The 14219-nt window shown below is 54.5% G+C and overlaps 1 protein-coding gene across 6 annotated transcripts; it reads right to left on the bottom strand.

The window, feature by feature from the left end:
* Nucleotides 1-4377: 4377 nt before the first annotated feature.
* Nucleotides 4378-12716, bottom strand: Sh2b1 (SH2B adaptor protein 1). 6 transcript variants are annotated; one of them, XM_057778575.1, is made up of 10 exons: nucleotides 12310-12450; nucleotides 9408-10438; nucleotides 9030-9131; nucleotides 8747-8838; nucleotides 8464-8639; nucleotides 6491-6694; nucleotides 6111-6322; nucleotides 5845-6013; nucleotides 5321-5420; nucleotides 4978-5144 (listed from the first exon to the last, which is right to left on the bottom strand). In XM_057778575.1, exons 2-10 carry the CDS (start codon nucleotides 10347-10349, stop codon nucleotides 5126-5128), a joined length of 2016 nt encoding a protein of 671 aa, XP_057634558.1. In that variant the 5' UTR covers nucleotides 10350-10438; nucleotides 12310-12450; the 3' UTR covers nucleotides 4978-5125. The 6 variants fall into 6 exon arrangements, with proteins under 6 accessions (XP_057634555.1, XP_057634553.1, XP_057634554.1 ...); XM_057778574.1 differs by having other exon boundaries at nucleotides 5019-5144; nucleotides 5792-6013; XM_057778572.1 differs by lacking the exons at nucleotides 5321-5420; nucleotides 12310-12450 and adding an exon at nucleotides 12515-12716 and having other exon boundaries at nucleotides 4378-5144.
* Between the last annotated feature and the right edge of the window lie 1503 nt (nucleotides 12717-14219).

Here is a 14219-nt window from a genome sequence, read left to right as displayed (position 1 = left end):
CCCCCAGCTGGTCCTTATGAGGGAGTGGGGGGGCCAGGCTCCCCCTTCCCCCAGATCAGGGATTGGCTGGCTGAGACCCCAGCAGGAGGGGTCAGAAGAGAGAGAGATTTCTGCTGACAGAGAAGAACAGTGGGCCTGCAGCCTGGGATGTCACTCATAAGGGTGGCCCCAGCCCCAGGGAAGGGGGGGCAGGGAATAAAGCCATTTTTCTGTTATCTGCTACTGACCCTGCCCCCCAGGTGCCTCAACTTCCCCAGTTACATTAAATGCCCAACTCCAAGCACACCCTAAGCACACCCCTCTGCCCTCAGGTCTCATGGCCCCTCAGGCCTCTCCTATCTTGACCACCCTGAGCCCCTTCCCACAGTCAGTCCCCTTCCCTGCCTATTGTGTGCAGAGGATTCAAAGGAGAGGGGAGAGCATCTTTGGGGGGCAGAGGAAGTGGCTCTAGAGAGATAAGGGGAAGTAGGGAAAGGAGGTGGTCAAGGGGACTGGGCAGAAGATGGTAACCTTACCCTAGGGAGGGGTTGCTGCCGCCATCAACAAGGGATTTAGTGTCCAGGCCCTGGCGAGCAAAGCCAGGACCGTTTGCGTCTCCTACACTCCCCCCGCCACGGTAGCTCAGCCTCTGGGAACACAGCCTGTAGCTCCCCCTTGAAACTGGCAGGGAATCCCCCCCTGAAGAAAATGGGACACCCAGGCAGTCAGGTAACCCAAGAGGCTACAGAATGTGCTGATGGCAGAGGGGGAGGGATAAGTGTTTCGGGGTGAGGCAGGGGAATGAGGATTTCCTCATCCCACACTGGCCTTTAATCCCAGAGGCGTAGGGGTCTCAGCAGCTCTGGCCCTGATGCAACAGTCCACAGAGGGAGTGAGGATCAGGCCTGGTAGTAGGAGTGCTTTGGAGCCAGGCCTGTCCCATGCCACAGTGCCCGGGCACAGGACCCCTGAAGCTGGATGAAGCAGACGCTCCAGAGAGGGAGGGAGGGGTAGAGATGAAGGAGCACAGAACTGAGGTAGGAGCAGAGGTGGCCCAGACTACGTCTGAAGAGAAGAGGGAAGAGAAACAGCAGGGTGCTGGCAGCGGCAGTCAGGTGGGCGTGGCCCCGGGGGCTGGGTGCAAAGCCACAAGTTGTTGCTGAAGGGCTGGTCTGGGTGTCAGCTTCCCCTGATAAAGCAGCTGTTCTGCACCACCCTTCCCAACCCCGGTTCACCACTGGGGCATTTTTTGGTTTCCACCAAGGCAACTGCTGGAGGAGCAGGCAAGGTACATAAGCCAGGATGCAAGCAGGATGGAAACTGAGGCAGAGAAGTTTCCATGGGAGTCAGTGAGGGCCGGCAGCATTGCAGCCCTAGAGTGCAAGTCCCACGTCTACCCAGGCCTCAGTTTCCCTGAAAAGAACCAATAAGCACTTCCCACACCAGGGCTCCAGCACACAAACAATGATACAAGAAGTAGAGCCCGGAAGAACAAGAAGCCCCACTTGTTTGGGGACTGAACCTCAGCTCCATCCTGCCTTCTGCCCAGACTGGGGGAAGGGTGAAATGAGGACAAGGTGTCCCTTCCCGCCCTCTTTTCACAGTTCCCATAAGCCCCTCCCCTGAAGTAGAGTCCTGCTGTGACCTGAGGTGGAGGGGCTTAGACAATGGGGTGGGAATATAGGGGGTCACATCCACGGGCATCTCCACCTGGCCCAGGACCCTCCATCTCCAGCCAGAGGCAGGCCAAGCAGCCATGGAGGCTGGGGCCCTCGCTGGCTTCTCCCCAGCAGCAGCTGGAGAAGCAACAGGAGCCACAGGGCCACTGTCCTCCAGCAGCAGGAATGCCCAAACATGGAGAGGGGAGTAGGGACGTGAGAGCTTCAAAGGAGTTGACTGAGGGAAGAAGGCAGGCTTTACAGGACACTCCTGCCAAAGAGGCTCTTTGAGGTTATTTGTGTCTGTCTCTTCCAGCTTCCCAGATAGATAAATGAAGGCCAGAGAGAAAGCTACCAGTCCAGAGCTCCAGGGATACCTACCTCACCGCACTGTGACCTGAGGTGGAAAGGGAGCAGATGAGGCCATTCCAGACCACACCCCACTACACCAAGACTGAAGGTGTTCTTGTTCCTGAGTTCTGAGGTGGAGGAGAGGGAGCAGGCAGGTCGTGAGGGGCATGAAGGCAGAACCTGGCCCATCCCTGTCCACAAATACCTAGAGGCATCTCACTGTCTCTTGGGCTCTTGTAACCAGGACATGGCAGTCTGGGGGTGTCTTTCTGCCCACCCCAGGATGGCAAGTCCCTGAAGGTGGCAGGGCATGGGGGTGGGGAGCATCTGAACACCAGTTGCCATGGGATTAGAGGAGGATCAGACCTTCCCACTCTGAGGTGTTACAGGCCCCACTGGCCATTGGCTGTCTAACAGTCTCTCTTGGAGAACACAGCACGGGTCTAAAGCTGCCCTCCGCCCAAACTCCACAACAGGCCAATTCAATCCCTATTCAAGGCCAAGATTTGGGGAGCCCCAGGGATGAGGTAAAACAAAACAAGAGCCAGCAGGCTTCCCCCAACCAACCCCCACTCTAGATAGCCTATGAGCTCAGCTGTCTCCTGTCCATCTCCCCACAGAACCAACACAGGGCTCAGAATAGCAAGGTCATGAGTGTGGGTAGGGCCTCTTGGAGGTGGGGCACAGGCTGAGGGACATAAGATCGGCCACTCCACTTTCCCAGGGGAGGGGGCGAGACAGTGGTGAGGTGGGAGGGAGGGTAGCAAGCAGGTGGGGGAGGGGGTGAGTCAGTGGTAAGGTGGGAGGGAGGGTAGCAAGCAGGTGGGGGAGGGGGCAAGTCAGTGGTGAGGTGGGAGGGAGGGTAGCAAGCAGGTGGGGGAGGGGGCGAGACAGTTGAGGTGGGAGGGAGGGTAACACACCAGGTGGGGGAGGGGGCAAGACAGTGGTGAGGTGGGAGGGAGGGTAGCACAGCAGGTGGGGGAGGGGGCAAGACAGTGGTGAGGTGGGAGGGAGGGTGGCACAGCAGGTGGGGGAGGGGTGAGGCAATGGTGGGGTGGGAGGAAGGGTAACAGTCTTCAGATCCTACTTTCCTTCTAGCACCCCTGCCCCCACCTCTAAACTGGCATGCCCCTGCTGGAGAGCATAGATGCAGTGCTGAAAGATGTATTCAGGGCAGGGTCTATAGTAAAAACTGGGAGTTTGGTGGTGGCGGTAGTGATTGTAAACCCCATGCCAACAGCCGGACCTCAGGGAAGAGAACTAGTAGGGATGGGGAATGTGTAGAAGCTATACCCAGACAACTGGAATTTGTGTCTTTAGTTCTTAATTCTCTTCTTTTTGGTTTTTATTTTTTTTTGAGACAAGGTTTCTCTGTGTCACCCTGGCTGTCCCAGAATCCACTCTGTAGACCAGGCTGGCCTCTGTCTCCCAAGTGCTAGGTTTAAAGGTGTGCACCACCATTGCCCGGCTTGGAACTTGTGACTTTCAAGGAATGCCCTGAGATGTGTATAAACTCAGAGACTAACATTTAGCCAAGTCATGTCAGCAGTACCAACTAAGATGAAATTTCACATTTCACAGAGGATGCCAAGGCCTAGAGTCACTTGCTTTGCCCCCAGGTCCATATAGCAAACGAGAGGCAGTACCAGGACCCAGAGCCAGGACTGTCATCCAGGCTCTAACAAAGGACCCTCTGCAGTCAGCCGTGGGCTGCTACAGTAAGTTCTTCCAGCTCGTGTGACTCCAGCGCCTTCTACCTACTTTCTTCCTAGGATGGGAGCTTTCACTCAAAAACTTCAGCACAGCAAAGGCCTTGGGTGAGCAGAAATCCATCTTTCACTGTCTCACCCCATTAAAGAACAAGCCGGCAGGTGTGGCAGTGTGATCCATTCAGCTCCAGGTGGCTGAGGTGGGGGATCACAAGTTCTGGTTACATAAAGAGACACTGTCTTTAAAGAAACCTTCACCCCTAAAAGAAAACACGCTGGATCCCCCAAGAAGAACTGTTGAGCTCTGCAAACCAAGTGAACTACAGAGATGTGGTTCCAAAGGCCTTAGTTAGACTAGAGTGAATAGGACTGGGCCCAGGCCAGCTTTGTGAGCTCAGAAGACGCCTTATCCACTTGACACAGATTTTGGGTTGGTTTTTTTTTTTTTCTTTTTTTTTTTGGTTTTTCGAGACAGGGTTTCTCTGTAGCTTTGGAGCTTGTCCTGGAACTCATTCTGTAGACCGTTCTGTAGTTCTTGAACTCATAGAGATCCACCTGTCTCTGCTTCCCGAGTGCTGGGATTAAAGGCGTGCGCCACCACTACCTGGCCACTGGAGACAATTTTATTCACCTGTCCCAGGTCCCGCTCCAAACACTAGCCACAGCCATCATGATGGAACTAAGATAAACCCTTTATTTATTTATGCTTTTCCATTTTGTTTAAAACAACAACAACAACCTTAATATAACTGACAGCCCTTCCCCCTCACCCTTGCTTGGGTTGGGGGTTATTAGTGGGGAAATAGCCCCCAAGGATGGGGCTGACCATGAGAGCCCCTCAGGGAGGTAATGGAGCCCAAGTCCTTGGCCTAGGGGCAAGGGCACCTGTAGTGTAGTAACTGGGACTTAACAGGGCTCTTGAACCTCTACTTGTACCAACATATATGCCCTTGGATGACAAGGGTCAGGAAGCATGTGGGGAGGGGACTCCCACTTTCCTCAGTGTCCCTACCAGCCCAGTCTCACAACTTAAGGCTGGGAGCAGGAAAAATGGAGGGTGGGCAGGTATCTCACACAAAGGAGTACTGATTATTAATGGCTCGGGGGTGGCCCCCTTCTTCTCCATTGCCCCCTAGTGGTAGCTGCTGGAGCTGCACCATTAGGGACACCCCCAAGTCTCCACCAGTGTCAGCGCCACCCTGAGCCTCAGTGCCAGGTGCTATGGCCTCTTCCAATTCAACCATGGGGACCAGCTCAGCCATGGGGACCAGCTCTTCCTGGACCCCTCCACCGCCCGCTTTCTCTTTCTCTTGCCTCTCTTTGGCTGCTGCGGCTGTGGTGGCCGCCACTTCTGGCGCCCCCGACGCCTCTTCTGCCCCAGGATGTGGGGGATCTGTCCATGGAGGGGGTTCAGGGGGCTGGGTTGGGTCACGGGAGGTGTTCCGTTCTGGATAGGAATGGTAAGAAGACACATTGATTGTGGAAGGAAGTGAGTTCTTGTGGTGGCCTCCCCTTTGCTTGTCCTCCCCAAGGAGCCATGTGCTATCTCCCATATCCCATCTCCTGAGCAACCCCCCTCCATGGAAGATGGATCATGGGCGGCGGTGAGAGGACCACACTTACACACAGTCACTCGCTCCGAAGGGCAAGAGGGTGGAGGAGGCATCGGGGTAGCATCGGTCGCCCTCGCACACCCCTGCATGGCTCCCAGCCTGCTCCCGGCCTGGGGGGGAGGGGCAACGTGGGGATAGATGGGATGGTGGGGTGGGGGAAAGTGAGAGATCAGACAGGGACATCAGACATCAAGGGAGGAAGGAGGGGGAACAGACCACGAATCCCCCAAAAGGTCAAAGACAAGGCCAAGGAGGATGGGTGGAGGAGACAGACAATGATGGAGCGGGAGGATCCGATGGAATGGGATGCACCACCCGACTCTACTACCCAAGGCCCCATGAGGAGCCTCTGCCTGCCTGCATCCTGTCAGCCTTCCATAGTCCCTGCAGGCCCCTGCCCAGGTACCTCGACTGCCCTGTTCCCCACTACCACGGCCTCTCCTCCAACCAACCCCCCACCCCGTCTTCCTGGCACACACACCTCACTTCTTGGGTGCACGGGCACCTCCTCCCCTGCAGACCTGCTCTGCTCACCCTGCTGCCGCTGGGAGGGCACATAGCTGACAAGGACAACATCACTGGAGCCTCCAGACTCCAGAGGGATGGGATGCACCCGGAAGTGCTCAAGCATATCGAAAATGGACTGGAACCACAGATGTTGGACCCGGCACTGACCCTCCTCATTCAGTGACAAACGCAGGTGCTGAGGGTAGGATGAGCAAGTAAGGTGGGAGCTCCCGGGACAAGGACTCTTCCAGATCCACCCAGCACTGCCCGACAGAGTTCCCCAGACCACTCACCTTGGCCTTGCCCTGGAAGTTGAAAGTGAGGACATATTCACCACGTCTTGTCTCACTCTGACGTACCAGGAAGACACCATGGGAGCCAGTGCCTCCTTCCAGCACTAACTGGGCAGCCTTGAGTCGAGAGAGCATGCCATGGAACCAAGGATATCCTGAGAGGGGCTGATCCCCCTCAGTTCCCTCAGACTCTCCCTGGAACAGGAATGACCCTGCAGGAGGATAGAGAGGGGAAAACAGCTGTCAGAGGTTTCTTCCTAACCTTGTTTTCCCCTTGAGACGCCTCCTTCCCAGCCAGGTCACTAGTTGCTCCTGGGTTTGACCCCTCCAGTTCCAATTCAGGACCACAAACCAAAGATAGATACACATGCACCTAATACCTGTGGCTGCTTCTGGAGTATCCAGGGGCGGGTAGGGGGTTGAGAGGGGATGAACTGTCCCTGCTGGGGGTCCCTCCTCAATGGGAATGCGAGGGGGCAATTCTGGAGGAAGCAGTTCCATTGAGTCAAAGTGGGAAGCAGCAATGGAGGCAGAGCTAGGGGAGAAGGACGCTGATGGCCGGTCAGAAAGGCCCCCATAAGCCCCTGAAAGAAAATGGAAGAGGTCAAACTTGAGAACGCCACAGGTTCCTCTCCTAGATGCCTGGGCTCCTACCATCTCCCCATTGGCTGTCCACTTGTGTGCCCAGCCCCCGCACACCTCTAGAGGACTGACCCTGATGGATTTTTACGATGGTTCTGACTTACACTGCTTGCACTGCTGAGAGACCATGGTTATTTCGAGGAGGTCCTAGAATCCAAATGTCCCTATGTCTTTTCTGAATCAACAGCTGAAAAATTATTGCAATGGTTGGTGGGGTGAGGGATAGAAGCCCTGAAAAATGTCCATGTTAGAAAGGGGCCCTCTACTCAGACTAGGAAAGAAAACTACCGACTTGAAGCACATCAAAAACTCTTGTCATGAGGTACACTCCTGTACCGAGCACTCAGAAGGCTAAGGCTTGCAGGTCAGCCTAAAGCACACATAAGAGTTGAGAACACACTTCCGTGACAGAGTGCTTGCCTACCAAGACCAAAGTCCTGGTTCGGTCATCACTGACAAAAGGGGAAAATCCTCTTTCCTATTAACCCCTTAGGCTGAATCAACTCGGTTTTTACTTTTACTCCCCATGAGTTTTTTCCTTTAGTCACGTTAGCCTATGTGCTTTTCGTGGATCTGGTGCTCCACTCTCTTCCTTCACCTCCGTGTAGCATCCTGTCTATTCTATCTCCTTGTTCTCTTCCTCCTGACTTCCCAAGATGCTCCTGGCACGGGCTGCTCAGAGGACACTAAGCAGACTCCCCATTGTGGAGACCCGCTTTTTTTTTTTGGTTTTTCGAGACAGGGTTTCTCTGTGGTTTTGGAGCCTGTCCTGGAACTAGCTCTTGTAGACCAGGCTGGTCTCGAACTCACAGAGATCCGCCTGCCTCTGCCTCCCAAGTGCTAGGATTAAAGGCGTGCGCCACCACCGCCCGGCTGAGACCCGCTTTTTATTGGAAATAAGGTCTTACCAATTCAGCTACAGAGAACCTCAGGAGACCAAAGACCCCTTTGAAATATCTGAGTTCTCCATCCACTCCAAAGCCTAGCATGCAGCCAGTGATATACTAGGGCCTAACTGAACATCTGCCAAACCTCAGGCTTAAGCCAGCAGACATATCACCATATCACTTAGAGAACAGGCATGTCAGGAACTAGGTTAGCATAGCCCATCTTTGTCAGAAACCTCAGGAAATCCATTTCCACCCTGTGGTCTTAGCTACTTGCAAACTGATGTAGGGGCTACACTAGCTCTAGCGATCCCTATCTATGAGAGCTCTTTGCTGACTGAATGCAGCTTGAGTACCAGGTACTGTGAAGCTGAAACTCAAAACCAACGGTCAGGAGAAAAGGGTAAAGTGGAAGCAGAGTCTAGAAGGTGAGTTAGGCCAGACAGATATATATCTTTCTGAATACATGAGTGTTACGTCAGACCAAAAGAAAAAGTGCAAAGGCCACTGACATGCTGAGATGCACGGCCAGACTCAAACAGGTGTCCACAAGGAACTCTGGAAGCCCACAGAAGAGAACCACTACTTCCAGACATGCGGCGGCCTGTAGGCTTGCGGAAAAGCCAAAGGGCTGAGTGAAAGAGGCTGGAGAGGGGTTTGGTGGAGCCCGTGCACAGCAGTGATAGTAATGGGGCTAAATGGCCAGCAATGACGTAATAGCACATGGTATGCCCAGAGACAAGATACAAGCAGTCAGTAGGCTGTCAGTAGAGCAGCTAGGAAGTAAGAGCCTGGCCCAGCGGCTCTCGAAGGCTCTACCTTACCCTGCGACAGGCGGTCGTTACTCTCGCTGGCTCCCAGCAGCAGATCCTGGCTGGGCAGACTCTCTGAATGATTCAGGCAGGGCAACTCCAGGCTGTCTGTGTTATCCTTTGTGAGGAAGGAGGTCCCGGGGGCCAAGGGAAGGGTCATGGGACGGGGGCTGATAGCAGGGCAGGGTCTACAAAGACAGGGAAAGTGGTGCTGGGGAGAAAATCACCAGGAGAAAGACAGGCTGCTCCCCTACCCACCTCCAGATCCCCTCCAGCACAGAAGCAAGCTTCTTACCCAGGGCTTAGGCACTCCTGGATGTCAGACACCCAGGCCTTCACATGAAGTGCATCAGTCGTCTCCAAAATGTACTCTGAAGGGCCTTCTACCTACAGGGCCAAGAGGTGGGGCTTCAGCCAGAGCAGGGGGTAGGAGGCCTACAGGTCATATCCCACAGCCGCAGGCACAGACTCAAAGCCTGTCCTGACATATATTCATCCTGCTGCCAAAGACACGTGCCTAAATCTATCAAGAGCATTCTCAAGCACAAACACTCTCTGGGGGCAGAGCTTAGACCTACCTTAACCACAAACGTATTCTCCCTGTCTGGCATCTCTAGGGCTGTGGCTGTGCGGACATCAGTGATAGTAGAGCAGGGAATACTGAGTCGGGGCCGGGAAGCCTAGGTGGGAAAAGGAATAAGAATCAGTCTTTTAGTGTGGTCAAGGCCAGCTGCTCCCCGCTCCGTTCATCCACCTTTCCTGCCTGGGAGAGGTGAAATAGTTAACAGCTGTTTGGCCCACCAAAGACAACTGACTCTCTTGAGAGCCCACACTTAGCGCTAAATCCCGGGCGGCAACACTGAGTACACGGGCTTCCAACACCACGGCTATCTACAGAGCCGCACGACCTCTTCAGCCACTGTCATTTCCGGCCACCCACTCTCCTGTGGGCTCACCTTGGGTGGCACGAAGAACTCCAAGCGACTTCCTCCTCCTCCTTCTCCTTCACTTCGGAGCAGTAGGCGACACTTTTGCCACTGAGGCTGCCCTCCTCCCCCTGAGGTCAGCCCAGCTGCCCCTCCTCCACGACCCACTCCTGCTGGGTCAGGGGCAGCTTCTTCAGCCCCCATGAAACTGAGCAGCTCTTCTCTCTGTACCATTCCTGCTCCGTCTTTCAAGGCTCCCCCTCCACGGCTCAGTCTCAGCCTCTCAAAGCGGTGAGTCCATCTCTCCCCAGGGGATGTGCCATCACTAGCCAGTCCCCTACCAACTATCCCAGCACCACCAGAGGAGTTGGAGTTGCTGTTTCCACCTAGGACTGGAGGGCCTGCTGTGGTTTCCAGAGGCCCAGTTGGGGAGGAAGAGTCAACGGCCCCCCGCCACTGCAGGATGCCTCGTACAGAGCCTCTGACTGAGCGACCCACTGAACGCAGGGAAAAGCGTTTCTTGAGTTTCGGCTTTGAGGACGTTGTAGAGGAGGAAGAGACTGAGGAAGGAAGGGGGCCAGCTAGGTCCTCCGAAGATCGAGATGGGCCCAACACAGCCAAGGGCCCACCCACCCTGCAGCTTTCAATGGACAAGTCATGCAGTGGTGCAGTCTCCACACCAGGGCTCAGTGGGGCCAAGACAGGTGGGGAGAGTGAGCCCGAGGCCCGGGCCACCTCAGCTTCGAAGTGCTGCAGGAATAGCTCAGCAAAACGGCCAGAAAAGGCAGCTTCTGCTCCAGGCTCTGCATACTGTGGGTGGGAGGCCAGGTAGAGACGAAAACGGCGGGCGAGATCCAGGGCAGCGGCCCTCGCATGGGACTCACAGAACTCTTGCCAGCTTGGGGGAGGGGGTGGTGGCAGCGCTGGTGGAGAAGGGAAGGCCCCATCCTCCGGGGAAGGGGCACCATTCATGATGGGCCCCAGGAGGAGGACAATGGCAGCCTGTGAAGAGGGGCAGCAAAGGAGAAAATGGCCAGAAGACACGGGGTGAACGGCAACAGCTGTAGAAGGAAGAAAAAAGCATATATATTGAGTCACTGCAGAGGTGAGATTGGGGTGTGTCCCGGCTCAAGCCAGGAACTCCCACCCAGATTCCTCAGGGGCAACAGAAGAAGAGAACTAAACTGCTTTGCCCTCATCAAGATCCACACCCCACATATACTCCAGGGATAAGGGATGCCCAGCCCAATGTCCACCCTGCATCTTTCCTGCTGCCTTTGCTACTACTCCCTCTGCTGTGGAATCCAGGAAAGAGAGGACCTTACAGATCACCACTGTCCCTTCTCAAGCAAAGCCTTCCCTAACTACCGCACACTTTCCACACGCCACTCCAGCGCGTTCCACAAGGTCATTTTACCATTCCCTGGAAAACTCAATAACCTCTTCGGATGAGGAAACAGAGACGTCAAACAAATTCCAGAATTCAGAGTCTACTGTGTTTTCCACTGCATAGGTCTAGTCTCCAGGAGCTGGCTGGACCAGCCTCAACCACAGCTCCTATTGCTCGTTCTCAGGGGGCCAACGGGATACAGAGATTACAGAGCTTGGAGACCTCGCTTCCTAGGCCCAATGACTGTCTTCAAAGCGGATCCTACAACCCAGCACTTAAGCCCTGTACGGAGCTTCGGACTGTCTAAAGACCAACCTCTGGGTTGCCCTCCTTAGTCTAAGGCTGCCTGGCAGGAACACTAGAGAAAAAGAGATGGTGTGTCAGCTGAGGACAAGTCTTCACTGGCCACATAAGTAAGAGATCACAAGGAGCTGCGGCTCAAGACTTTCTATCCCGGGGAATATGCCCTAAAGCCTGTGAGACTTGGTGAAGCCCAGCTCAGCCCACCTGTTAGCTGTGTGCACCCAGCTTCTGCATGTGTGATACACAGCTAGTAATCTCTACCTGCTACAGGTGTCAGGAGACATGAAATGACAGGTTACATGTCTGTGCTCGACACAAAGTAAGCACACAAGACACAACTGTCCTCTTCACAATATCTTTGGGGGGGGAACAGTATTATATGGGTCCCGCTGGCTCTAAGAGAAACTAGAGGGGACAGCTTCTGATGGTGGCACAACTCAGTCACCACGAGAAAGTGGCAGAGATAGGCATGAAATTTACAACCAATAGCTCTTTGGTGAGTGGTCCTGCCCTATGAGAGAAGACAAGATGACTGCCCAGGACAGCTCAGGAAAGTCTCCCCAAACTACCAGTGATGTCCATCTCCTGATCAAACCCACAACCAAGGCTGTAAGTCAGAGACCCTCCTCCCCATCCTCCTTGGCCTAAGCCCTACACACTCCAATGGCCCCAACCACAGGGACAACTCCAAACCAGGGAGAAGCTGCCAGGAGATGCGGGAGTCACAGAGCACAGGGGAACCGGGCCAAGAGGTGCAGGCACAGCAGAGACAGTCCCCAGCCAGAGGCTACCTCGGCTCACACAGGCCCACCCAGCCCTCGGCACCACTGGCCGACCCAGCCCCCTTCAGGCTCGCTGACCCTGCGGTTCCTGGACTGGTGACTCAGTTTCTCTTCTGCCAAGAAGGCTCAGTCACAATTTCCCCGTGCACCTGCCTCTTGGCTTAGTTCTGACATTCCAGAAGGGCGGGTGGCGGAGGGTGCAGGCTGCGCTCCACGTTTGGACCCTTCAGGCCCAGTGGTCAATCACTCAGACCCGATCCTAATCGCTGGACACCCTCCACATACCCCGAGGCCGGAGACTCCGGGGTACCAGCCCTATCTGCTGCCCTCTCCGGAGCCAAGCACCCCTCCAGCTCCGAACCCCCACGCCCACCCCCGCCCAGGTTCTTCAGGCACCAGGGTCGAGTCCCGGAGAGAACAGAGACACTTGAATGGGGGGTTCCGGTTCCGGTCCCACCTGCATCTCGGTCCCCGCGCTCAGCTCCGGCGGTGGCGGCGGCGGCGGCGGCGGCAGCGGCCGCAGCTCCCGCTCCCTATGCCCCCCCGCCTCCGCGACGAGCTCTCAGCACGCACTTCTGCGCAGGCGCCGGGACAGGTTTTCCCGACGCGAAGGAAGCGACCATAGAGAAGAGCAGAGAGAGGGAGGGCACCTACTTACTCACTTCCGCCATCGTTCTTGGCGCAGAGCTTTGAGGCGCTAGCCTGATGCGGGTCTCACCGAACTCCGTGGCCTCTGCAGTTGTAACTAAAAGAGATCACTGAGACAACTGTGGGAAGGAGTTGGGTCCCGGCCGATCATCCTCTGAAGCGAATTCGAGGCAAAGGCGAGAAGGTAACCATAGAGAAGGCACCTGAGCGGAGAGAGTAGCCGCCCAGTACGGGGAATCAGCGAGATGATAAAGCTCTTTGAAGAGCTGGCTGCAGCCTAGAGCGCCTGGCCCTGCACTGAGGGGGACACGGACACCGCCCCCAGGGAGTTGGGCGACCGAAGAACCGGTGACCTTGGGAAGCCGAAAAAGCGGGTGAAACCTGAACTTACAACCTTGGCTTTTCAGAGGAAAGGGATGAGGTGGTCCAGAAGGGCTCCACCTTAGGTAGGACCTAAAGATGGGGCGGCAATAGCGAGGTCAGTTTCGGACATGCTTGGGGGACATCAGGAGGTACGTGGACATAGAACTTGAAGATCAAGCGACTCTTCAAGTTACAGGGATGAAGACCAGACGGTACAAAACGCTGTTGAAACCTTGCGCACAAACACTCTCTAGCAGTCCAGGCTCGCGCTGATCCAGCTTCACTACGGTTTAAGCAATTGAAAAAGCCGGAGTAAATTGCGATCGTTGACCGGGGCCAAAAGTTATCGCTCATCTGTAACTCACCGTCTGTGATTGTATTTTTCTCATGCATTTGTCTTCACCCACAGACCGGCTCTTGTCTCTTGGTGGCAAGATAGCTTTTTGTCCGTATTCAAATAAGTCCTGATAGCTTAGTAACTTAGTTTAAGGAGCATTCCTCATTTCTGAGATCTCCGATAAAATTTCCAGAACCAGGCTAGTGAGATGACTCGGTGGATAAAAGTGCTTGTGTTTTCTCTGCAAGCCTGATGACCAGAGTTCTATCCCCAGAACACACTGTAGAAAGAGAAAGGACGCTGGAAAGGTGTCTTCTGATCTCCAACATGCCTTACATGCTGTGTGTCATCGTCCGCGCCACCCCATATACACATACACACAATAGTAATAATAAAATTTAAATAAATTACGGGGCTGGGAAGAGAGCTAAATGATTAAGAGCACTGGCTGCTCTTGCAGAGGACCCAGGTTCAATCCCCAACACCCACATAGTGGTTCAGAACTGTAACTCCAGTTCCAGGGAATCGATGCCCTCTTCCGACCTCCACAGGGATACACAGGCAGGTAAAACACAGCTAAAATAAATAAATAATATTAATTAAAAAAAAAAAACTTAAGCCGGGAAGTAGTGGTTCATGCCTTTAATCCCAGCACTTGGGAGGCAGTTGGATCACTGAGTTCGAGGCCAGCCTGATCTATACAGATCGAGTTTCAGGACAGTCAGGCTACACAGAGAAACCCTGTCTTGAAAAAAATAATTAAAAACTTCCAGAGCCAACTAGCTAACTGGATCAAGTGCCGTCTTGGAACCCAGAGGCGAATGACCCAGAATATGGAGATGGATAAGTGGCCTGTCTCACTCACATAAAGAATGTTTTTTTGTTTTTTTTTTGTTTTTTTTTTTGTTTTTTTTTTTTGGTTTTTCGAGACAGGGTTTCTCTGTGGCTTTGGAGCCTGTCCTGGAACTAGCTCTTGTAGACCAGGCTGGTCTCGAACTCACAGAGATCCGCCTACCTCT

Source organism: Chionomys nivalis, chromosome 8 (assembly GCF_950005125.1).
Source record: "Chionomys nivalis chromosome 8, mChiNiv1.1, whole genome shotgun sequence".
In the NCBI taxonomy this organism is placed as follows: domain Eukaryota; kingdom Metazoa; phylum Chordata; class Mammalia; order Rodentia; family Cricetidae; genus Chionomys; species Chionomys nivalis.
The sequence above is the reverse complement of the archived record's forward strand: the minus strand, read 5'-3'. Positions and strand labels throughout refer to the sequence as shown.